Genomic DNA, 27,958 nt, shown 5'->3' on the forward strand with positions numbered 1-27,958 from the left:
GTTAGAAGAAGTTAGACCTCTTTGACAGCCAGAAATCTTGCTTGTTTGTAGGTGACCAAATACTTATTTTCCACTGTAATTTGGAAATACATTCTTTAAAAATCAAACAATGTGATTTTCTGGGTTTTTTTTCACATTCTGTCTCTCATGGTTGAGGTTTACCTATGTTGACAATTACAGGCCTCTCTAATATTTTCAAGTAGGAGAACTTGCACAATTGGTGGTTGACTAAATACATATTTACCACTGTAGGTCTTAAAATGTCTTGAATTTAATTTGAGGAAACCTGTAGGAACTCTGTATAAGGCACACTTAAAATCCTTTTCTCAAAAATTGACAGTGCGCCTAATGTATAAATTCCAGTTGTGTTAAATGACATTAAACCTGTTTTGTTGGAGTATAATGTAATGCAAGTAATGCAATACTGCTCCAATAAAGTGCTGAAGACACATGTTCATCATTCATCAAACTTATGAATAAAACAAATATTAGTTGATAAATAAATGAAAAAGAACAAATGACATTTGCGGTACATTGATACACTAATACGGCTTATACATGAAAAGAAACTTCTTCGTTGGTGGGCTTTATAATCCGATGAGCCCTATAGTCCGAAAAATATGGTAACCTGAGGTAGCCCGAATGTCTAAAATGCATGCACAGATGAGAGTTCAACTGCAGGTTACCAAAAAGCCTGAAAAAGAAGCTTGTAATTTGTGACAAATTTACGGCTTTTTGTGTATTTGCCACCTTTGTCCCACTGCGCTTCCTTTTCAGACACACTGCTTCCAAACTTTGTCCTGCTGTCTCTCTTGTTTCTCACACGCGACATTCAGCAAATCGTGAAAAGGAAGACAAGAGTGAGACAAATGAAAATTACGTCTCTCCTCTTCACTCTGTGATTCTTTTTCAGACTTTTTGTGTAGCCATTTTGCTCGAATGCCTCATGCTTTTCATTCAGGCAAGCAACTGGAGATGGCATGGCATGGAATAGCTTGAAAAGGAAAAAGAGTGCAGCTGCACAATGGTCTGATAAACTGAGTACGAGACGGAATGTTTTGGCAGACAACAATTCTACCATGATGTGCCATATGGAAGAGTGTAGACTGCAGGGTCAGCAGGTCCAGTTTCCAAGCCCTGTGGCCACAGGGGGTATTAGTCTACGAGTGGAGGCAAGAGTGGCAAAAAGGCTTAATTCATTTACTTAGGAGATTTTCACTTGGGGTTTAAAAGTTAATAGGACAATGGCTGCATAATGCTTTTGATTAAAGCCTCTTAATTAGCACAGGTATAATGGACTATTAGCCCAGTCCTGGTAGTAAAAGGTCATGTGAGCAAGGCTAGTGTTCGTTGTATTGATGATACTGTATATTGTTTTGTTTTTTGTTTGTTTGTTTTTTTACGCGAATCAACACTGTCAACTGTCACTGGCAACTATTAATGCTGGTAGAATAATATACTGTATTTTTATGTTTTTAGCATCCATAGATATTCATGACTTGTTGTCAAATCCGCATTTGTTATTCATGAATATTAAACATGTCTGACTCATGCTGTTGTGAAGCCAACATACACCCGCTGTTTTATGTGATGCACAGCCATAAAATTAAAACAATTTTTTCCTTCTTAAGATTTAAATACCAAATCTGCAGTACTTTTGTTTTTATTGTAAGTTTTGATTTACCGAATGTGTCCAAAAAGTTTATTTAAAATAAAAATAAATGTGTTATAGGCCTGCACAATATATCCTTTGAATATCGCCATCACGATGTGCACGTAAGCAGTAATCCTATCACAGGATGTGCGACTATTATTATTATTATTATTTTTTTTGAACATGTAAACTTTTGGTTTGCTTCATAAAAGCAGCAAGTGTGCCAAAATATGACTTCTTTTATCCCTTTTATATACAGTAATCTTCATTCACAGTAGTGCTGCAACGATTAATCGATTAACTTGAGTACTTCCATTAGAAAAAAAGATTCAAAATAACATTTCGCTGCTTCGAGTATTCATTTAATTAAAGTGGCGTTGTAATGGTTTGTTTTGAAAGTGTTCACATTTAGTTTTATTGATTTGGGTTGATACACTGCCCTCTGGTGGCAACAGTGAAAATGACATAACTCATTTCACATGGCTGAATCCAGCTGCTCCCTGTTAAGAACAACATAAGTTTTTTTTGTAATACATTCATAATTTAGTTTTTAGGTATTTTTAGCCATTTTTTGTGGGAATATGTGTTTGAACCATTTGTTCAAAGCAGACATGCCCAAAGTCCGGCCCGGGGGCCAAATGTGGACCTCGGTCAAATTTCATCCGGCCCCCAGGTCAGCAGTACTGCTACCAGCATATGAAATAGCTTACACACTTAATGCTGCTCCTCATTTACCCACTAAAAGGAAGCAGCACTCTAAGCAACATTACCCCGTGTGACCCTTTACTCCCAATTTTCTAAAATGGCGGCAATCAACAAAAACTGTTGACTGCGACTGCCGACGCTTCAGGGATAGGTGGAAATTGGACTATTTCTTCACTAAAATACGCAACAGCTGTGTCTGCCTCATTTGCAAAGAGACAGTGCGCTGTTTTTAAATAGTTCAATGTTAGGCGATATTACCAAACAAGACACGCTGACATGTACGAAAAGATTACAGGGAAGAAGCGAGCAATTGAAGCAACTTGAAGCTAGTTCAATTTTACAGCAGCATTATTACATTATTACATTACATATAACAGCAGTATTTCGCAAGAGCCCGAGAGTCGAAAGAGAATGCCACAAAGGCTAGTTGTGAGATTGTTGAAATTATTAATTTTTAAAATTAGGGCTGCAGCTATTGATTATTTTAGTAGTCGATTAATCAATGAACTAGTTAGTTATAACATTCGAGTAATTGGATAAGGAACATGAAAAATTTAAATACCTGAGCTGAGCCTCAAACGGTATAAAAAACAAATAAGGATTGACAAAAGAACAATGGCTAACTTACATAGCAAATGTTTGCTAGCTTAAATGCTATAAAACACTAACGCTTTTTTTTTTTTTTTTTTTACAATGCTCTTGACAAATGGTTCAGACACATATTCCCACAAAAAAAAAAAAAACAACAACTGCTAAATATACCAATAAACTGAATTACGAATGCATTTAAAAGAAAAAAAAACAGCTCAAAAAAAAAAAAAAAAGGCTTATGTTGGTTTTAACATGGAGCAGCTGGATTCAGCCATGTGAAATGAGGCAGACTAGAGGGCAGTGTATCACTTTAATTAAACGAATACTCAAGCAGCAAATTTCATTCGAATCTTTTTTCTTTAATCAAATACTGGAGTTAATCAATTCATCGTTTCAGCACGAAAAAAATTAAATAAAGCAAATGTGACACACAGAATGGCTTGCTAACATTTCCTTAAATATATTGTTCGACATAAAGGACGTCAGCCAAGCTCGGCCCTCCACATTGTTACCACACCAAATCTGGCCAAGTTTGGACACCCCTGGTTAAAAGCATTTAAAAAAAAAAAAAAAAAAAGTTTGCATTTCATAGCATTTAAGCTAGCGGACTTTTGCTATCTAAGTTAGTCAGTTGTTCTTTTGTTGTACTTTGATGGATGGACGGATTTTTATACCGTTTGAGCCTCAGCTCAGAGATTTAAATTTATGTTCCTTATCCGATTACTCAATTATTTGACCTAACTAGTTCATCGATTCATCGACTACAGAAATAATCAATAGTTCACAGATAAACCCCTTTAGCCCAGATTAAACGGTATGATATGTAGTGTTGTTAATAACCGCATTATTTTTTTTCAGTAGTGAGTAATCTAATTAATTACTTTTCTCATCTTTGCAACGCCAGTACCGTTACTCAGGATGTAAAGGCGTGCATTACTATGGGGTACTATGTTGGTTGAATGACGCAAAAAATATCTGAGGGATCAGGAGAAAGCAGAGCGGGAGTGGGGAAGAGGCAAGGGAGTTGTGACGCCGTTGCAAACGCGATACTAGGTGTCTCGAATAATACCTTACTGTAGCAGATAGCCTACAAACTACGCCCACATGATGCTACGGCAGATATGACATGTATATAGAACTAGATGCCAAATGATCGACTTGCCGGCATTAGTAAACAACCACCATCTTAAAGCAGTAGAATTCTCAGGAAGGCTCTGTTGTACAGAACCTTTCCAGCGAACCTAAGTAACTTTTTATCTAAAATACTCAAAAATCAGCAAAATCTTGACTTTATCTTTAAATGATGAAACAGTTTCACGTGTCGAAAGTAGACCTGAACAAATGCAATAACAGGAGCAATTTCAACAACTTTAACGTTTGATTCACAACATTAAATGGCTTCCGAACATAGCAAAGGTTACTATCTAGTTATTGCAATAGGCGCAATACCCTATGCCTGGGTACGTAACGCCAGTTACTTTGCCAATTAACTAATTACTCTTTCATTAAGGTAACTAAGTTACTAACTCAATTACTTTTTGGGAAAAGTAATTTATAACTGTAATTACTTTTTTAAAGTAAGATTAACAACACTGATTATAGGAATACAATCATACTGTAAATTAGGGCTGTCAAACAATTAAAATTTTTAATCGAGTTAATTACAGCTTAAAAGTTAATTAATCGTAATTAATAGCTATTCAAACCATCTATAAAATATGCCATATTTTTCTGTATATTATTTTTGGAATGGAAAGATAAGACACAAGACGGATATATACATTCAACATACGGTACATAAGTACTGTATTTGTTTATTATAACAATAAATCAACAAGATGGCATTAACATTATTCACATTCTATCAAAGCGATCCATGGATAGAAAGACTTGTAGTTCTTAAAAGATAAATGTTAGTACAAGTTATAGAAATTTTATATTAAAACCCCTCTTAATGTTTTCGTTTGAATAAAATGTATACAATTTTCAAACAAAAAATAAACTAGTAGCTCGCCATTGTTGATGTCAATAATTACGCAATGATCATGGTGCTGAAACCCATAAAATCAGTGGCACCCAAGCGCCAGCAGAGGGCGACAAAACACCAAAAAACACAAGTAACAAGTGGACATTACACTGTGCTGTCATTTTAATCTGTTTGAGCGGGGCATATACGTTAAATGCGTCAAATATTTTAACGTGATTGATTGAAAAAATTAATTACCGCCCGTTAACGCGATAATTTTGATAGCCCTAATATAAATATAATATAATCTATAATGCAACAATCAAAATCTAATCTATTCAAGTCATCTGGTGAAAATTATTAATTATTAATCTATTTTTAATATTGCTATATATATCACAATATATTGCAAATCCCCAAAAGTCGCAATGTACGTTTTTTTCCGATATCGTAAGCCCTATTTTGATTTAACCTAAACCATAACGACATTCTGCTGTATCAAACTATGATGTAATCTTCTGCTTATAACCTGGGTGATGGTAGTAAAGACACTGATATCTTATGGTTGTTGTACTGATGTCCTGCATGTCCTGAAAAGTACAACAATACAGCGAGTCACAAAGCCATTGTTCAGACTGGCTGCCAAAATCCGATTGTTAGCCCTTCCAGATTGAAACTGGATGTCTTTTTTTTTGTAGTCTGAACTTTGAACAGTCACAATGCACAGAAATCTGATTTTTGTGAGACAGATTGAAACCACATATGGAATGTAGTTTTGTATCAGATATGGACATTATGCTTCTCAATCTGAAGATCTCAGATGGGTTCTGTGACGTCACTCTGCTGGATGACGCCTTCGTTGTCACAGCAACATGTCAGGTGTGTCAGTAATGTGGCCCAAGGTGAACAGGCCCCCATGCCATCTCGCTCAAAATATTGTGAACAGTAAGCCCTAAAAATCAGATTTGAGGAGAAATCCGATTGGATCAGATATACCTGCTGTCTGAGCTCAGCCTAATTCATTTGGGTTTTATTGGTACTTCACCCCAAAAGACAATGATGTGGCATGTCTAAAATTGCTGTATGGGATACTGTACTATTCACAAAATGTTACTTTTTAATTCGGTGAGAGATAACAATATCTTCCAGGCGAACAAACGTACGCAGCAGTAACTTTGATACAATCATTTTATTCATTCGATCTTGTTTTCCAACAGGCATTTCCTGTTTAAGACTGGCACGGGAAGCACCCCGTTCTTTGGCGCAGCGGCCCCAGGCTACACCATGGCAACGGGGACTGTGTACTCTACGCCAGCACGGCCGCTACCCCGTGGCAGCCTGTCCCGCGGCGCCTTCAAGTTCAAGAAGTCACCCAAGCACTGCTCCTGGAAGTGCACCGCCCTGATCGCGGTGGCTGTTGCTGTGCTGCTTTCGGTCATTCTCTGCTACTGCATAGGTCAGTCTCAACATACGCTACATTAATTGGAGCAAAATTGTCTTTCTCAACTCGTTGCGTGCCATTGACAATGAGAGGCGTCCATTTCATTTAAACTAGCAAGACTCGCTTTGAATGCTCTTGTTTGAGTGCCGTTGACGGGGCTAAATGTCCAATTCATTTAGACTGAATCATTCATTCGCCCTTCCAAGTCAAAATGGATTGGACGTCTTATGTCGTCAATGGCAGCCAATGAGTGAAGTGACTTCCCTCTAAGTGTAAAAGAAAAGTCATAATTCTTTAAGGAACCATCTTTCACATGAAGGACTTTTATTGGGGTGACCAAACGTCCTCTCTTACCCGGACAAGTCCTACTTTCACATAGTATCCTCGTCGTCCGGGCGGGTTTTATAAATTCATAAAAATGTCCGGTTTTTATGATTTTTCACGGGACCAATTTGAAGAGATTCCCTCCAGCCGCTGGGTGGCAGCAGTTGACATGGATCCTACTAGAAGGCAGGGAAGGAGTAGTTCTTCTTGTTTTTGTTGGCAGTTTACCCCTATCTTGAGGCATTACCACCATCTACTGGGTTGACGATTTGGCCACAACGCCTGCCCAGTTGTTAAGTGTTTTACGATAAATACATATATAATGGCAACTGTTGACTTCTGTCGGAGCTTTGACTGTAAAATTCCGCTTGGTGTCGCATCGTTGCGCTGCCGATGATTTAAAACTTTTATAGCAAAGTTTGATTTTTGCCTCAGCTATCAGTAAACTAAACCACGCTAGGCATTATGGGAAACGTAGTTTTGAACTGCTACGTTTGGAAACATGCTGGTTGAATAGTTTGTCAGTTTTTTTCAGTTATTGTTTGTGTGCAATCTAGAACATTGAATGAGAATATCAATTTAATGGGAATAACAATTTGTCAAGGACAATTGTCGCTATAGTAATTTATAAAATGTTTAGTTGGCACATAGCCTACTGTGTGTATGTTTATTGACTGGACTACATTTCCATGGGCCTGCATTATATATATATATATAATATTAGTGCTGTCAAATGATTAAAAAATTTAATCGAGTTAATCATATGTCAACTGTGTGATTAATCATGATTAATCACATTTCCCTCGGGATGAATAAAGTTGCTGTTCAGGGAAAAAAAAAATCTAGGAATATACTATAATTGACTTAAAATTTGTTTTAAGATTAAATGTATGATATGTGAATGAATTAATACTTAACCAAATAGAGTTTTAAAATTTTATTTAACAACTCAGCATGTATAAAATAAAATAAATTGTCTGTATTATACAGCAAAGAGCTTTAACAGATTGAAATGCCTCAGACTAACAATGTAGTGTGGTGACCCTTCATTATATGACATAATTCACCCGCGGAAGTTGTGTGTATAGTTGGCCGAGCGCGTTACCGGCTACGTCACAGTCACGTGACAGACACTTAAGAGCCGTGCATGTTACGGCTGAATTCAGAGTTCACAGAGCGGCCAACAGGTGTTGTGCCGAAAAATAGCCGCCCCGCGTGAAATGTCCCCCCTGACGGGAACGCTTATTTGTAACGCTTTATTGAGGTGAAAACATCAAATGTTTTCATGGACGCATTACAGTAATGGATCTACGACTGTAAAATCAGTTTTAAATAAATAAACTACACATATATACCAATGACCCAATGACAATCACACAGGTATGACATTTATTAGTTCAAGCAGAGTAAAATAATACATATTCACGGTAAAAGAGAACCGTTTCCATTTCCATCGATTGGTAAGAAAAAGCTGTTTGTACGAGTGACGTGTGGGTGCTCAATTATAAAATAAACAAATAAATAAAAATAAATAAATAAAATAAACGCTCAATAAAGCGTTATAAATAAGCGTTCCCGTCAGGGGGGACATTTCACGCAGGGCGGCTATTTTTCGGCACAACACCGGACACAGCAACTCATCCGCTCAACGGGCCAACAAGACTCACTCAAGCATCGCATCCGCCACAGTAACTCAGTTACCGTTTGGCATATTATCCAAAATGAACTGCCAACTTAAAGAGCAGACAAGCACAATACAGTAACAATAGCTAGTGTTTCAAAAAAATGTGTAAACAACTTGTCTGTTAAATTGAACATTTCACACAAATAAATTCAGCTGTATCATGTGTATCTGTTATTTCCCCCCCACCCCTTTAGCAACATCCAGAAACTGACAAACACATGCTTCAGCGAAATGTCTTTCTTCTGTTTTCACAACACATAACGCCAGCTAATGCAGCCGCCAGCTATCATCGATCAAGTGTGCCGTTACTCCGAGATAATTATGGTTGCTTACTGATGTCCAGTGGTCTCCTGTCATTGCAACAAACGTAGCTCTGGCTAGTTGCTCCACCTTCGTTGCCTTCTCATTTTCAAAAGGTTGATGAATTTCTGTGCTTCGATGGAAGGACAGTTCATCACAGCAGTATGTGCACACAACTCTGGTTTTATCCAGATTTCCATTAGGCAGCTTTTTAAAACGGAATTTGCCATGAAGCAGTCCTGGGTCATCATCCTCACTCATAGTGGCTGGCTGCATTTTGTCCTGCATTGCCGCGCGGAGAATGTAAACATCAGCGTGTGGGACTACGGGGGGCAGTTGCGGCCAACCTTAGTGTGAGCGGTAAATTTCGTTATTTTTTTTTTTAATGCGTTAATATTTCCAGATTAATCATGGTCGTTAACGCGTTATTTTTGACAGGCCTAATATATATATATATATATATATATATATCTACAGTGCCTTGCAAAAGTATTCGGCCCCCTTGAATCTTGCAACCTTTCGCCACATTTCAGGCTTCAAACATAAAGATATGAAATTAAATTTTTTTGTCAAGAATCAACAACAAGTGGGACACAATCGTGAAGTGGAACAACATTTATTGGATAATTTAAACTTTTTTAACAAATAAAAAACTGAAAAGTGGGGTGTGCAATATTATTCGGCCCCTTTACTTTCAGTGCAGCAAACTCACTCCAGAAGTTCAGTGAGGATCTCTGAATGATCCAATGTTGTCCTAAATAACCGATGATGATAAATAGAATCCACCTGTGTGTAATCAAGTCTCCGTATAAATGCACCTGCTCTGTGATAGTCTCAGGGTTCTGTTTAAAGTGCAGAGAGCATTATGAAAACCAAGGAACACACCAGGCAGGTCCGAGATACTGTTGTGGAGAAGTTTAAAGCCGGATTTGGATACAAAAAGATTTCCCAAGCTTTAAACATCTCAAGGAGCACTATGCAAGCCATCATATTGAAATGGAAGGAGCATCAGACCACTGCAAATCTACCAAGACCCGGCCGTCCTTCCAAACTTTCTTCTCAAACAAGGAGAAAACTGATCAGAGATGCAGCCAAGAGGCCCATGATCACTCTGGATGAACTGCAGAGATCTACAGCTGAGGTGGGAGCGTCTGTCCATAGGACAACAATCAGTCGTACACTGCACAAATCTGGCCTTTATGGAAGAGTGGCAAGAAGAAAGCCATTTCTCAAAGATATCCATAAAAAGTCTTGTTTAAAGTTTGCCACAAGCCACCTCGGAGACACACCAAACATGTGGAAGAAGGTGCTCTGGTCAGATGAAACCAAAATTGAACTTTTTGGCCACAATGCAAAACGATATGTTTGGCGTAAAAGCAACACAGCTCATCACCCTGAACACACCATCCCCACTGTCAAACATGGTGGTGGCAGCATCATGGTTTGGGTCTGCTTTTCTTCAGCAGGGACAGGGAAGATGGTTAAAATTGACGGGAAGATGGATGCAGCCAAATACAGGAACATTCTGGAAGAAAACCTGTTAGTATCTGCACAAGACCTGAGACTTGGACGGAGATTAATCTTTCAACAGGACAATGATTCAAAACATAAAGCCAAATCTACAATGGAATGGTTCAAAAATAAACGTATCCAGGTGTTAGAATGGCCAAGTCAAAGTCCAGACCTGAATCCAATCGATAATCTGTGGAAAGAGCTGAAGACTGCTGTTCACAAACACTCTCCATCCAACCTCACTGAGCTCGAGCTGTTTTGCAAGGAAGAATGGGCAAGAATGTCATATATATATATATATATATATATATATATATCATATTTATTACCTAACAATGTCATTACTCTTAAAAACACACATCACTTAAGTTTTACGTTAGTCTAAATTTGTCCAGATGGGATTTTGAGTTTTTGCAGTGTTCAAAATAAATGCATGATTCCCGCTGTATTGGGGCACATTAGGCACCAGTGCTACTTGGTGTTTTATCCATCAATGACTACTGAGCTGAAATTGACAGTTAGCTTTATTATGTATTCATATTACACCCTCATCACTCTACAGCGCTGTGTTTTTTCAGATTAAACAAAGCCTGTATGAAAGACAGTTAGCCACACATCGACAGTAGTCATAATTAATAGAAACTTAGCCCTCCCCAGGCTAACTTTACGTTAGCAAGGTACAGTGAAGGAATTCGGCCAAGCCGCGGAAACAGCGCCAGCCGAACGAAATAGTGTTCCACTCGCACCGCTCCCGCAAGTGGCCGTTGGGGCCAAAATTCTGTGCGTTCACTCTGGTATTAACCCTTTGTACTGACTCCATGTTCTAAAAGTTTGAAGAAGGCTCACTGAAAATTGGTTGACAATTTATTAGTCGACAATGGTCAAAAACAAGGCAAAAACAGATGACGAGAGACAATGCTGGATCCAGGGTCAGCAAAACAAGGCAACATAGAAATGTTCCCGAGCAACAACCGTGTTATCTAAATGTTCAGTTCTTTTTTAAAAGCCGCGGTGGAGTGGGCCGGGCAGAAGGCGTGGGTGGGTGTTGTCTTGGGATCATCCCTCTGTGGCAGGTCAGGTTCGTGCGTCATTCTTCGTGGCTGGGACGTGGTTGCCACGGCGACCGACGCAGGTCTTGACGTCCAAGGCGCCCGCGCTATCAATTTGTTATCCTGGTTGGGCGAGGGTGCCCTCCGATGCTACTTGTTTTAGGACAGAGCGCCCTGCTCTTTGTCCTGGAGTGCTTGGGAGAACTGATTGCAAGAGTTCGTGCTTCAATCTTGCTCATTACATGTTGGGCTTCTGTGATAAGATGGTGTTGTGTATCTTTTATGCCCTGTATTCCGCTAGTTTAAGTGCTATTTATTTTATATTAGATGTGTTAGAGTAATACAGACAGTCCTACAGTAAATATGATAAATGATACTATTCCCTGATTGATTATATTACGTGTGTTAGAGTACCGTAATTTCCGAACTACAAGCCACTACTTCTCAGTTTGGGTCCTGTGGCGTGTGCAATGATGCGGTCACTTTGTGTATTTTTCTGACGGCCGCCAGGGGCGCTCAAGCATGGAATGTGGGAGTGAGACATGTGGAATATATGTGTCGAGGAAGACGCTAGTTTGCACTATTACCGGTAGTTTAACTGTGTGCGTTGTGCATGAATAGAGGTGGCGGACCCTCGTCTTTGAGCATGAGTAGAATTGGCAGACCTGCATCATGGAAAATAATGCTAGAAGAAATTAAATTGGCCATCCGAGTTGTATGGGAAGCTTTGATGACAAGCGGCGAGAGATCGTTTGCCAAGACTCGCCGCATGCGAAGAGCAGCTTTTGCAAAGGTTTGCCGGGGGAGCCTGGCAGCATGAAGCGCAAGGAGGACGGCACAGGCTGGGAGTGAATTTGCCTCATTATGGGAGACATTGAAGGCGACAGCGAAGGAGAGACTAGGTGCATGGCGAAGTGCATCTGAGCGTCTTCATATCCGACACTGAGGATGAAGACTTCCATGGTTTGAATGCACAGGAGGAAGATGAAGATTGCTAACAAAGACTTTTATGTTTTTATCAACTAGCACAATTAGTGCTGCACCGCCATGCTGATGCTATGTAACTTCCGTGCCGCTGCTTTATAACTGCCGTGTTTGCCGGCGCTGTTTGGAACGAAAAGTTAAGGTGTGTTATTAAAATTTTGAAAACTGTGTATTTTTTTGTCAATGTCTCTTGTTACTAAGTGGGCACACGCGGCTTATAGGCAGGAGAGACATATGTATGTACAAAATGTTTTTTCCTTTAAAATGTACTGGGTTAGGCTTGTAATCAGGGGCGCCCAATAGTCCAGAAATTACGGTAATACAAACAGTTATATGGCGTGTGCGAGAAAGGTAACTATTCCCTTCGTTAATCTTATTTATTAGCACTACGTTAACTTAATTTTACCTTGTCCCGAATTTCGCTCCTCTGCTCTCGGAGTAAACATAGTGCCTTCGGTGGAGCTGCAGCATTAAAGACATGCTATAGTGTTATGCAAGCGCTGTCTTACAGTGAATACGTGTTTGCCTTGGTGTCCAGCTTGAAATGCTCCCACACTTTCAACATTTTCCTTTTATTGGTGCCTTTCTCTTCACTTTCGTCGGCTTCTTCGTCGTTACCTCTATATTCATGCGTGGTTGAAATCAAATATATCCACCGCCTCTGGCTTCTTCCTGTACGCACGTGGCGACAGTGTGTTTGGCCACATTAAAAGTAGTCAGGGCAAAACGTCATGCTTAGAGCGGGTAAAATCGAGTTACTTGAATTAGTTGAATAATTGTTTCAGCTCTATACATGTCTTTTCCTTTAAGTCTATAATTGCAGGCATCACTGCTGATTAGATGACTCTTTCACTCAATGTCACCTTATTGGTTGCTTAATTATAATTCAGTCAATATGAACTGGACATCTAGCCCCGTCAATAACAGCCACTGAGGTAACATAGACACTCTTGGATTGGAAAATGTTGGTATAGTGGAACATTTTGGTATCAACCATATGGTTCCTTTATTAAACAATGACATATTTTTTTTTAAATATCGCATCTTGGCGGGAGCACATTGATAAACTATTGGTAAACACAGAATTAAATATTTACATAATAGAATTATAACATATACTTTTACACACAACACAGGAAGCTCAAGGAAAAATACTTAGCTATTCATGAGTGATGAATCTTAATAGGTGCAAACCAACTGGATTGGAAAAAGAGCAGCACTTCACAAACTGAATAGTTAATCTTTAGCTTGTGTCACTTTTTTGTTGTTTTCATTTACATGTTCATAATTTGCTGTGTCAATTCCATTCTTGTCGCTATTTCACCCTGAAAAGACTTTTAATTACCGTACACTGTTTCATAGTTAGTCTGCAATTAAAACTGGTACACTAATTAGGACATAATGTTCTCAAATGCATTTAGCCACATCAAGAACATAAAGGTCCCCGACGCAGTTTTGAGATTCTAAACTGCTTTTGCATTCAACGTAATGTCATTTTAATAGTGGTTTCATTTGTTTGTTTTAGTCCAAATACTGCCCTTTTTGTTCAATTCATTGTTTTCAATTTGCCAGTGTTTGAAATTTAAACGTGCTTTCACTTTATTCATCATATGATGCTAGATAACTGTGTCACTGTGCTAACAAAATGACTGTGAGTGAGTTGCGTAGCGTAGCGTGAGAGTGCTAATCTTATTGAACAATGAGATGTTTTGCACTTGTGATAATTAAGCGATGGTAAAAAAAAAAAAACTTTTTGACACTCCGTCATTGATAACTTGTAAAATCCAATTCTAAACCATTTAAAATAATTGTATAAAGACAGCATTTCATCAGTCTAACAGTCTTGAATAAAATACAGTTCCATATACAGTATGTTACTCATGTATGAATAATGTCACATTAAAAAAAATTATACAGTGGGACACAAAAGTATCTCAACCTTTTGAAATTTCTCACATTTCTGCATAAACTCGCCATAAAATGTGATCTGATCTTTGTCAAAATCACACAGATGTAAAAACAGTATATGCTTTAACTAAAACCAGCCAAAAATTTATAGGTTTACATATTTTCATGAAGATAAGCATGCAAACAATGACAGAAGGGGGAAAAATAAGAATGTGAACCCTCTGCCTAAGGCAGGGGTTTTCAACCCAGTCCTCAAGGCACACTGTGGGTCCTGGTTTTTGTTCCAGCCGATCCAGCAGAGAGAGTTGAACCAATGAGGCTTCTGCTAAAACAAGCCACACCTGACTGCAATCAACTGATTGCACTTGTAAAACACCAGATTGGGGAAAAAGTGTTGTCATCTTGTTTGGTAAGAATGAAATCCTGCACCCACAGTGTGCCTTAGTGGAATAGGTTGGGGACCCCTGGCCTAAGGAGACTTTAAGAGCAATTGAAACCAATTTTTACCAAACAATTTAAGTCAGGTGTGTGTCCAATCACTGATGAGTGGTTTAAAGCTGCCCTGCCCACTATAAAACACACACCTGGTAAGAATTATGATTGATGAGAAGCATTGTCTGATGTGCATCATGGCTCGGTCAAAAGAGTGGTTGAAGACTTACGATCAAGGATTGTTGATTTGTATTACGCTGGGAAAGGATACAAAACCATCTCTAAAAGTCTGGATGTTCATCAATCGACAGTCAGAGAAGGTGTTTACAAATGGAGAGAATTAGGAACTGTGGCCGTCCACCAAAGATGATGCCAAGAGTTCAGTGCAGAATACTCAGAGAGGTAAAAAAGAACCCTAGAGTGTCTGCTAAAGACTTACAGGAATCACTGGCAAAGTCAAATATCTCTGTAGACACATCAACTATATGTTAAACTGTGGCCAAGAATGGTGTTCATGGGAGGGCTCCACGGAGGAAGCCACTGTTGTCTACAAAAAAAAAAAAAAAAAAAAAAAAACATGGTTGCTGTTTAATGTTCACAAAAAGGCACTTGGACACTCAACAAAATTTTTGGCAAAATATTTTGTGGACTGATGAAACCAGAGTTGACTTGTTTGGGAGTAACACACAACATCATGTGTGGAGGAAAAATGGAACAGCTTAACAACATCAACACCTCATCCCCTACTGTGAAGCATGGTGGAGGCTGTTTTGCTGCCTAAGGGCCTGGACAACTTGCAATCATTACTGAAAGAATGAATTCAAAAGTTTATCAGGATGTTTTACAGGAAAACCTAAGGCCATCTGTCACACAGTTGAAGCTAAAAAGAGGATGGATGCTGCAACAAGACAATGATCCAAAACACAGACGTAAATCATCTTCAGAATGGTTTCAGAATAACAAAATACACGTTCTGGAGTGGCCAGGTCAAAATCCAGACTTGAACCTCATTGAGATGCTGTGGCATTACAGAAATACAGCGATTCATGCCAGACATCCCAGGAATCTGACTGAACTACAGCAGTTTTGTAAAGAAGAATGGGCCAAGATGAGTCCTGATCGATGTGCCAGACTGATCTGCAGCTACATATCATCCCCATGGTTGAAGTTATTGCTGCCAAAGGGGGGCCACAAAATATTAAATGTGATGGTTCACTTACTTACTTTTCACCCTTCTGTCATTGTTTGCATACTATCCTCATTAAAAAATGAAAACCTATTAATGTTTGGGTGGTTTTAGTTAAAGTAGACAGTTTTTTCATCTGTGTGATTTTCACAAAGCGCAAATGACATTTGATGGTGATTTTAAGCAGAAATGTGAGAAATTCCAAAAGCTTCAGACTTTTTCATACCACTATATGCATGCTAACTTAAAAAAACAACAAAATAACGTACTATACATATATGTATATGTATATATGTATATATAAGTATGTACATATATATACAGTGGGGAGAACAAGTATTTGATACACTCACAATGGGAAAACCCATTGGCAGTGTATCAAATACTTGTTCTCCCCACTGTATATATAATTTCCCTTTTCTACAAATTACATGTCCCATCCGTCCATATTAAAAACATCAAATGTGTCCCTTGAGCAAAGCAAGTTTGCCTACTCCGGCTCCATATAAACACAGCCGTGCTGCCATTTAATTATCATTAAAATACTGAGGCCGCCTATGCACAGTCTGCATGTTCTTCCTCCCACAGTCACAACATGTGCACTGTAAAAAATGAAAAAAAAAGAGCGACAAAAACCCAGCCATTAGCATTATTATCTTTATTGTCCTGCTCACCCACACACACTAAACCACATGGGCGAAATCACTGCTTCCAGCAATAAGAATTAATTACTGATTGTTGTACACTTTATATAAATCCGCTCTAAGTTCCATATGTAGAGTAGGCAAACAAAGTTGAAGGCAGCTCAAGGGCTGGGCACCCAAAGGTGAGATTGAGTGAGTGCACACATGAGGGAATAATCATACAATACGATTGCGACTTTTTTAATAATTACACTGAAATATAACAATATCAGGTAATTTATATCCTGTGTATTGCTCATGCTGCCATACTATTGTTACTAAAGTACCTGAAAGATTATTTTTATTTGATTTGCTCAATATATGTCTGTTTCCTATCCATTTTTACTTGATATTAATTGTTTGGGGTGTTTGAAAAACAATCAGTCTAGAAATATAGGGCGTAATTATGTCACACAATGCTAGTAGAGATTCTAAATCCATCTGTATCAATCCTTTACACATGCGTTTTTGGTGGAAAGAAACACTGCACTTTTGCTCCCGTCCACTAGTTGGCAGCGCACAGCAGCCTGCCTTGCAATCTGCTAAAGTAACAACTACAACAACTCGCGAGAGTTATGCCGGATGGCCTCTTTACATGATATTCTCACGGGGTTTGGTGCCATTTAGCAAGTTTCAACATGGCGGAGATGGAGATAAACACCTTTATAAATCTGAAATTTGGGCTCCTCTTAACTTTTATTGCAAAAAAATAGGCATGGAGTGCAACAAGAGCCATGCCATATGCAAGCTGTGAAATGCAAAAGTGAAATACTCTGGAAACGCCACGAATTTAAGTTGGTTTGCACTAAAAAAGAGAACATGGCCTGCAAATCAAGTTAATTGATCGGGCTCGGGTCGGGTCGGGCTTGATTTTTTTAGGCCCAAACTAAGGGGAAAAAAAAGGACATACGTATTCATACAGTCAATGGGACTAAACATACAATTATCCTGCTTCATGTGGTGATGCGTGATAAATTATTTCTTACTGTTAACGTACCAAATCTTATTTTATTGTCATGACAGCAGGCTTTATTTCTTTGCATGGACATAAGTAAACTGGCATATTGACACATTCACAAATCACGATCTGTAAATTCGCTGTCAACAGACCCGTCGCGCTATACTCGCTGAAACGGTGTTCGATTTCACGGTGAGGGTGGATTTTAATTCCTCATAACTCCGCATGATCATCGCGCATTCCTCCTCCGTGAAGTAAGGTGCCCGTGCCATCGTCACAAGTAGTGTTTGACTCTGGTCTCCGCCCCCTTTTATGTGAACGCGCAGTAACTCTGACTGGGTTGACACAGGTTCGACTAATCAACCTCATAATCAGCGTCGTAGCACCGACTGACCACAAACTAGGCAACCAGGTTTTGTCAACTCTGGTTACCCGCTGGTAAACTGGATTACTTCTGGGGAGGTTGAACTCAGTTCGTAGTATAGGCCACTGGAGGATGTTTCAGTCATAAATTGATATAAATGTTCTTTTATATACATTTTGGTTTGTTTTTATTCTAAAGTGATATACAAATACAGGCTTTCCCCGGGTTACGAACGAGTTCCGTTCCTACGCTGGCGACGTGACCCAAGTTGCTACGTAAATCAGAATGAACCCTTTAAGTACCCCTAAATGTATGAAAGCAGCCGGTTAATTCCCGGGTCACAGCACACAGGCTGATGACGTAAATATCATGGTGGGCCGATCATCATCTTCGCAGTAAGACAAAAAGCGGTAGACAAACACCGCAATTATCAACATGGCAAACTGAAAATGGCAAAATTAAACTGGAAACGTAATGAATTTAAATTATTACTGGATTTTAGAGCCGAGGACGAGACAGTCCATTGTCCATCTTTGGAATATGTAGTTTATTTTGTTGCCGATGCCGACCAAAAATGACTTATTGTCCGTGTTATAAAATCCAGTCCCCGTCCTGGAGTCGCCAACACGACACAAGTCGGAAAGTGTCCAACCAGTGTAATTCCTGGTATATTTCCCAATATCTGAAAGCCATGAAACAGGTAAATCCCGCATCACATCACACAGGAATTAAGCGGGATATAAGTCTAAAAGGGGCAACTGTTACGCGACTTGCTGGAGACAAAATGGCGGACGAGATTGCGGCGTCGTAAAGTCGAAATTACGTAAATCGGGTACATCGTAGCATGGGAACTACTTGTATCACAATAATCGTCTTTAAGGCTGCAGCTATCGATTATTTTAGTAGTCGATTAATCTATCAAGAACATTAAATACGAGTACAAAATAAAATTCCTGAGTGTTTCTTCAAACTATGCAGAATTGCGCTTTAATTTAAAAATATCATATTAATATATAAAATATAAATATAATATCATTTAAAAACTAAAATACATATGCATAGCCTCAAACGGTATAAAAAAAATTAAATGAAGATCTAAAAACAATTGATTAACCTTCATTGTAAAAGTCCACTAGCTTAAATGCTATAAAATGCTAACATTTTATTTTATTTTTTTTTTTAACAATGCTCTTAACTCATTCACGCCCAGCCATTTTCACCGGTGCAACCCCCTTCGCTCCCCGCCATTTTACTGGATTTTGACTGATTTTGCAAGGCTCACAGAAAATTCTGTTCTATTGCTATATTAAAATGGAACCCACGAAAAGAAAGATTCTTTCAGCAGGAAAAAAAAGTAAGTTCATATCTTTTTCCATTCTTTAGAAATCAGCATTAGAAAATAGCTTAGTTTGAGCAATTTTCCAATTTCTGATGAAGGGTTGCACATTTCACACATAACTTTGCCTTTAACACATCTATTTTTTGCTTTAGTTACAATCCAAACATCTGAATAATGTTTTCCTTTTACAAAATAACATAAACAACAAGACAAATAGAGCTTTTGATAGCAAAGTAACAATTTATTTACACATAACTAACTGAGAGATGACGTTGTGGTGGCTGCGGCAGCCGGGCAAACTTTTCCCTCATCGCCGCCTGTCTCATAAAGATGGATTTTTTTGAGTCTCTGCGGGGTCTGCTCGGCGAGCAGCACGTACTCAACAGCATCGTCCGCTGCACTGGTGGACCTGGTCGTTCTTCTCGGTCTTCCCGCGCCTGGCATCCCGGGCGTCTTCTAGGTTGTTCTGCTCGGTCGTCCGCTACCTGACATCCTGGACGCCATTCGGTCATCTTCCGACGGCATCCCGGCCGTGCGTCCCGGCTGTTCGTTGCCATTGAATCGGGTTGCGGATCTTACCAAATGCGCTACTGCCCTCCAGTGGCCAGTTTTATTGCTTTAAAATGGATTTTCACCTTTGTGCTTTGGAGCTAAATTGAATCAGAACCCAGAGATGTCTCTTGTTAAAAAAAAAAAAAAAAATGTAAAAGACGTATAAATACATCATTGGGACACTGAAACAATTAAAAATAGAACGTATTAAAACGTTTTTTGGAAAAAATGAGTTAACAAATCGTTCTACACATATTCCCACAAAAACTGGCTAAATATACCTATAAACTAAATCACGAATGCATAAATAAACATATTAAATCAAACAAAAACTTACCTTATGTTGGTCTTAACAGGGAGCAGCTGGATTCAGCCATGTTAAATGAGTTATGTCATATTCAATGTTGCCACTAGAGGGCAATGTATCCACCCAAATCAATAAAACTGAATGCAAACACTTTCAAAACCAGTCATTACTAGAGATGTCCCAATCGATCGGGATGCAGATTGATCGGGTCCGATCACGTCATTTTCAAAGTAACGGAATCGGCAAAAAAATATCGTACATGCCTTTTTTTTTTTAATTAAATCGTTTTCTAATTGTATTTAACGTTACAGACAAAATGTCTTTCACTCATCTAGAGTCTTTAGTTTTGGCTTAAAGTGGGGCTGTCAAATTGATCGCGTCAACGGCGGTAATAAAATTAAAATATTTAACGCAATTAACGCATGCGCTGGACTACCCACTCACACTTTGTCGCGTTAAATCTATAATGGCACCGTATTACGTACTATACATAGAACTAAAGGTAATGTAAAATGAATAGAGAGAATTTTGGCAGCCTTTGAAGCCTTTTTTTAATTGGCTAAAGCCTTACAATCCCTCTCTCAACGATCAGAAATATCGTGGGAAGCAATGTGGGGAAGACAGGTAGTAGTTGATCTTTTTCTTAAAACCCTATTTTATTTCCCAATGCTGAGAAGATATATCAATTGGTACCATTACGCACAGTAATGGATGCACTTCCCATCATGCATTTGGGCAGAAGTTAAATGGCTGAATTATCATTTACTGAAAGCTCATAAAAATCCACTAGATGGCAATATTTAGTCACAATATACAAAGTCACATTTGTCCTTTAAGAATTACAAGTCTTTCTATCCGTAAATCCCTCTCACAGAAAGAATGTTAATAATGTAAATGCCACCTTGAGGATTTATTGTCATAATAAACAAATATAGTACTTATGTACGGTATGTTGAATGTATATATTCATCCCAAGTTTTATTCTTTTTTTTCTTAATGCATTGCCAAAATGTATATGAACGGGAAAAATTATCGGAAATGATTGAAATTGAATCGGGAGCCAAAAAAAGCACTCGGATCGGGAAATATCGGGATCGGCAGATACTCAAACTAAAACGATCGTATCGGGAGCAAAAAAACATGATTGGAACAACCCTAGTCATTACAATGCCACTCTATTTAATCAAATACTCGAAGCAGCAAAATTTGTTTCGAAGCTATTTTCTAATCAAATTACTTGAGTTAATCGATTAGTCATTGCAGCACTGATCGTCTTAAAGTGTAGTAACGGGATTTATCGGGATCAAATCGAATTGTCATATATGAGGCAATACACACCCCTATTAATTGTAATATAATGATTCCATTGTTTGAATTTGCAAGCCGTCACCAGCCTTCATCTGCTTCTGAATAAATGAACCACTTTTTTACTAACGCTCACCTCCAATTGTCCTTCCGGCTTTGCCAGACGAACAAGTTGCCTGTTCTCCTTCTGATAGTTTGTCACTGTCAATGAAACACCTGTGAGGGTCCCTGCTTGTTTTTTTTAAGGGGGCGGGCAGGGGGAATCATGGAGGCAACAAAGGTAAAGTCAGGGAGCCAGTCAGTTTCAATGTGTTGCATTCACATACTGAAACCATGCAAAGAATGCTCATGATTTAAGACGATAATTAGCGTGTCATAATTAGCGTGTATTTGAAATGAAATGGAAAATGGAAGCAGCAGATGACGACAACGCCTCCTTCCTTCCTTTTCAGTCTCGGCGAGAGAAACACGCGACTCCATTATCTCCCGGTGGCATTAGACAATCTTTAGACGTGTCATTCTGTGAAATGGAACACCGCAGACAGGCTGCCTCCCGAGAGCGCTCCTGGCGTCGCTCTTAATCTATATACGTACATGTTTTTTTCTTTTTTGTTAGGAAATTGCACACGTCTCGATATGACTCAAATGCATCTGTCTCATTTATTCTCTGGTTAAGGCCTCTTCCTGCATTAAAAGACAAAAATCATTTAGTGAACATAATTTATCTCAGCACTCATCCAGACAAATCATGTAAATTCATTCTTTTTTCATCATGTTATTTGAAAAATGTAAACTCCAGTGGGCACGAATGATCTTAGCATTTTCATTCAAGCACTCTCTGTTGCATTCAGTAAACACGTTTGTACTTATTTTGTCTCCTCGAAATCAAATCAATCTAATTAACACTGGTGAAACATGTTTGAGAAACAAAATTCTACCTTCTTTGAAGAACTACTCAAGTTTGTTGTTCTAACATTGTCTTGTTTAATGAACTCCACTATTAGACCAACTATTTTCTATGCCGCCCACCTAATTACTTGGGGTGTGGCCTATCCCTGCTGTTTCACATTTACTGCTAAGGACAATTTGAATGTTCATTTACTCTTTTCCAATTGCGTTAGCATTGCTAACATAAATCAGAGCATAAATGGTTACGGTGAACAGCCCGTTAACCACCAATGATATTTAGCTCACCTGTTATCTTTTGCTTTGTATTCATTAATGTTGCACCGATACCGATACTAGTATCGGTACCAATATGGCACTGAAATGACATCATTGGTATCGATTACAGTGGTGTTTTGTTTTTCGCGGTTAATTGGGACCAGAACCCACTGCGATAAGTGAAAAACCGCGAAGTAGCGCAAAAAAAAAAACAAAAAAAACTCTGTTTAATTTATTCAGATTTACCATTGGGAAGAGATATATATTAGACATGTTTAATTAAAAAATACGTTTATAAATATAAAACTAAAAAAAAGAAAAATTATATACATATATATATAGTTTTTAAGCACTTAAAATGTAATAATTCTGATAAATTTTAAACATGTTACCGTCCCTCCACATTATTTTTAAAGAAGAATAAAGTGAAAAATGTTTTTCTTTATTAACCCTTTCACACCTAAGCCTACTTTGGCCGAATTTGCATGCATTTGATGTTGCCTTTATATTTCTAAGAAATAACTGTTTACAATGGCCAAGTTGGGTCCCTTTTTTCAGGACACCTTGAACTTCATGTGCAAACTGTTGTTTTCTTCACTGACCAATTATAATCCACATTTTGCACCCAAAAAGACAAACAAATCCCAAAATCTTTTTTCAAAATGTGTAATGTTGACGTCTCATTGACAACCAAACATGCTCGACCAACCGTTTTGAAGCTTGATAATATTTATTCAACTTGTTAGGATAAACATTCAATAGAAAAGAATAAGATTTTTTATTAAGCATTTAATCTAGTGGGCTTTTTCTATGGAAGTTAGCCAATTGTTCTTTTGTTTTACATAGATCCTCATTTTTTAAAATTTATACTGTTTGAGGCTCAGGTCAGTTATTATAATTTTTCATGTACCTTATCCAATTACTCGATTATTCAAACTAACTAGTCCATCGATTAATCGACTACTAAAATATTCGATAGCTGCAGCCCTACATTAAAACAATGTAAATGGGAAAAATGTTTTTCATTGTCAAACTTAGTTATATTCTGCAAAATACAGAACCAAGCACAACTGTTAATTCAAGGGGTATTTACTGTATATGTAAAAATAACTATACTTGTTTTTATAATGTACAGTGTACTGTAAATTAAACGCAAAATAAACATAATAAAATAAGCAATACAATATGGTAAAATTTACAATGTAAAGGTGCTGAAAATGTTTGTTGGCGTAGATTTTTCCAATAGGCTTTCCAAATGGGGAAAAAAAAAAAAAAAAAAAAAAATCAATCTATTAGATTTAATAAATTCATATGTTGCAATTGACATATATATATATACAGTGGGGAGAACAAGTATTTGATACACAGTCAATGGGAAAACCCATAGGCAGTGTATCAAATACTTGTTCTCCCCACCAGAGGTTGCGCTAGACATTTTCGTTGTCTGTCATTTTGACTGACAGGGTCATAAAAATCCGGTCATAATCTATTTTTACCCGTCACTTAAATTTTTAAAATGATAATGATGACATATTCAATAGTATTTAGTTTTCATTCATTTTTAATTAATATTGTAACGTTTGCTTGGCGGCGAAAAATTAGACACGGAAGTCGTGGTATTTTTCTCCCTCTTTTTGCTCTGCTTACCGCCAACAACACCAACAAAACAACAACTCCGCCCCCAAAGAAAAAGAGGCAACTATATAGACCCCAATCACCAACGTCACACAATGATCTTAATTGTGGTTGTCAGCCCAAAATCTTCTAAATATATATTAAATGCATCTTACCAGATATAAAATGACTACTACATAGTCTGTGGTGATCGTTTGGTGCCCAGATTTCTTGTCGAATTACAGGAGTCCATCTCGCTCTCCTCTTCGGGTCTCTCAGAATACGGTAGAACTTCAAGTCTCTCCGTCTATCTTCTCTGTTACAGCAACCAACCGCCACACACGCCTTCACCATTTTGATTATTAATGTTAACGAGCAGAAAAACACGCCGTAATAGGAGGCATGTACGTAGCGGTAATGTGTAAACACGACAAGCTGACACACAATATGGCGGCTCCAGTCAGGGGGGCGGAGTTGTGACGTCATGTGATTGGGGTCTATACACAGGCGGTAATCTAGTCCACCAATTGGATGACGCGCTGGCACACCGGGTGCACCAATAAGAACCTCGCGTTGATGTGTCAATCACGGTGCCGCCGCCAGACCCCGGCTACAATATTCTGACAGAATAGCCAACGACGTCATGCATTAAGAGAGACAATAGCTAACTAATATGCTCACTCGCCACCGTGTGGTCTGGGGTGTGAATTGCAACCTGTCAAAATGACGGACGGACTTCAGTTTTTTCAGTCACCGTTTTAAAAAAACGGTCAACGACGGAAAATATTCGGTTAACGCGACCCCTGCTCCCCACTGTATATATATATATATATATATATATATATATATATATATATATATATATATATATATATATATATATATATAATATATAGGATGTGGTTTCGTTTGCTCTTGCGTAGTTATGACACGCCCTTCACGATCGGGTAATGACAGAAATTCATGATGGGAAGTTGAGGCAACCACGACTGTGAGTAGTGGCTGTCCATGTTATATGATGATTGCCATTGTTGGTCACGATCCTTGGGGTCGACCAGTGTGGAAGGCACAGCGTAGCATGAATGAAGTAAAAGCAAATTGTGTTATATTTTTCCACACATCGCTTGATGCATAAACTTAGCAAAGCAATGATATATTGAAACCGATCAAAAATATTTTTTAAAGTTTTATAATGCTGGATTTACAGTAAATCCCAATTTTTCAATGAAATTAAATGAGATTTGATGTAAAATAAACATACCATTTATTTAAATTTTATTGACCTATTTTGTTTTAAAAGCAGCACGTTCATGCTGATTTAGCAGCAAAAAAAGCTGTTGGATTTACTAGTAAAAAATGTTTTGTTTTTTGTTTTTACAGATTTTAACTGTAAAATAAATAGATTTTTCTGGAATGGTATTTACAGTTGAACTGTATTTTCTACGGAATTTCTCTGGCAACCACAGCTGCCAGGTTTTTTCCGTAAAATTTACAGGATTTTTTTTTACAGTGTATGCACTTCCTGCTTTCTGCTTTTAAATGTCACACCATAAGATCCTTCGAACCTACTGGTCATGATCTTTCCCCGCATGCTTCAGTATCGCAATTCTGTTCTCGAATTGGCCTGTTCTTGATGACGTTCAAGTTGGGTGTCGCAGTATGTTAACGTGCACAGGCGCGATGGTGTTGTTGTTGGTATGGCGGGCTTGACGTCTTTGCCAAAAGAGTACAAGTCTCCTCACATTTTTGTCCCATGAAGAATTTTTGAAGGGGTGGAGAGACTTCTCCTCTGGATTATAAAATTTAATGTTTCAGAAGTGCTAGGAACGGATTAGGGCATTTACATGGAAAATGCATCTCAATTTACGGAATTTTCAGGTTACGAGACTCCTTCCAGAACCAACTGATGTCATAATTAGAGGTACCACTGTATTCATTTTTCATATACAGTGTATGGTAACAATTGGGCTTGTATTTCCAGCCTGCAGTAAAGTGATTCTACCTTTGAATCTTGGATAAAGGCTTTTCCGTGAGTTTCCATTTTTTTTCCCGCCCTCTTGGGCAGCGTTGTAGCAGGACCTGAATTACACGTGACCTCTGTACATTTGGCAACAACACAGTGCAGTAAACCCCAGGTGACAGGTGCATCCATCAAATTCTCCCTGACAAAATTTTTGATGTTGACGAATTGGTCTGCAATCAAGTCGTTGTTACACTTTTGTTACTAACCTCCGAAACCAGCAAACGTAGGCTGACACAGAACCTTTTTAGAAAAGCACAACATCAGTAGCAGAGTAATAATGCATTCTGTCCCAAGTGGGCACTTGACACAGTTTTGTACGAAAAAAATAAAAATGAAAAACCAGGAAATATACAAACAGGGTTACAATGTAAGTCAAAGATAGCTTGGCTAAACACTTAAAACACAGGAATTTGTCCTTCAGCTTCTATATCTTGTTGAGTGTCAAAGCTGACTTGTCGCTAACCTATTTCAGTTTTGACCATAACAATAAACAATCTTCCCCCCTGAGGGATTGATCCAATAAACTCGATGACTCGTCATCCAGCTTCAGGGACAAAATGGGGTCCCCTTGTAAGAAGCTGAAATACGGCACTGCAAGGGCGCCAAGTGTCTGCTGACCGCTTTACCGGTGAGTACAGAGCGTGTGTTCCCTGTCTAGGCATGTCCTAAATGGGCCACATCAGTAGCTGTGCAAGCGGCACCTTTATTGGTAAAGCACTTGTTGCTGTTTATGAGCTAATATCGTAAAATTATTACGCTTATTTGCGTTTTATATGTCTTTATCACACACTGGGGGATGCCTTGATCCTTTTCTGAGTCATCTGTCATCCCTAATGATGCGTTTCCTCCCAACATTACGCTGGTTTCATTGTTAAATGTCAGGAAGGTACCAATGTAATTAAGACGTAGCAGGGTGCGAATAATACTACTAAGGTTTGAGTTCACAGTGAGGACAATAAGGAAAAAGCACTTTTCTTCCTGTAATCAACAATTTACAAAGAAAAATACATAAAAACACCTGGCAGTGAGCTCACATATTAAATAAATAATCCAACTAACAATGTTTTTTTAGTGTTGCACTGATACAGATATTAGTATAGTAGTATTAGTACTAGGGTTGTTCCGATCATGTTTTTTTGCTCCCGATCCGATCCCGATCGTTTTAGTTTGAGTATCTGCCGATCCCGATATTTCGCGATCCGATTGTTTTTTTTTTTTTTGCTCACGATTCAATTTCAATCATTCCTGATAATTTTTCCCGATCATATACATTTTGGCAATGCATTAAGAAAAAAATGAATACAACTCGGACGAATATATACATTCAACATACAGTACATAAGTACTGTATTTGTTTACTAACGACAGCCCCAAAACATCACTGCTCTAGAGGAGATCTGCATGGTGGAATGGGCCAAAATACCAGCAACAGTGTGTGAAAAGCTTGTGAAGAGTTACAGAAAACGTTTGGCCTCTGTTATTGCAAACAAAGGGTACATAACAAAGTATTGATATGAACTTTTGGTATAGACCAAATACTTATTTTCCACCATGATTTGCAAATAAATTCTTTAAAAATTAAACAATGTGGTTTTCTGGGTTTTTTTCCACATTCTGTCTCTCATGGTTGAGGTTTACCCATGTTGACAATTACAGGCCTCTCTAATATTTTCAAGTGGGAGAACTTGAACAATTAGTGGTTGACTAAATACTTATTTGCCCCACTGTATATTTTCCCCCCTTTTTTAGAAACAGTGCACTTGTTAATACATTGTCTTCTTTTTGTAAAACTGACAAATAACAGTAGCAATTTGATCAGTCAACTTTCTTGAGAAGTAAAAACATTAATGTCTTTTGTTGTCGATATGACGAGCTCTTCATGAGAGTTTGCGCTGCATTGTGTTTGTTTACAG

General features: G+C 38.3%; 1 protein-coding gene across 2 annotated transcripts in view; it reads left to right on the forward strand.

Annotated features, from left to right (window-relative positions):
• The window catches only part of si:dkey-237h12.3 (teneurin-3), a 649,923-nt gene that overhangs the window by 327,141 nt on the left and 294,824 nt on the right, over positions 1–27,958 (forward strand). For both annotated transcript variants that reach the window (XM_057849309.1, XM_057849310.1), the window contains one exon: positions 6,134–6,372. In XM_057849309.1, the coding sequence (XP_057705292.1) occupies positions 6,134–6,372 (239 nt within the window). The remainder of the gene's footprint in view (positions 1–6,133; positions 6,373–27,958) is intronic.

Source organism: Corythoichthys intestinalis, chromosome 11, assembly GCF_030265065.1.
Source record: "Corythoichthys intestinalis isolate RoL2023-P3 chromosome 11, ASM3026506v1, whole genome shotgun sequence".
Lineage (NCBI taxonomy): Eukaryota > Metazoa > Chordata > Actinopteri > Syngnathiformes > Syngnathidae > Corythoichthys > Corythoichthys intestinalis.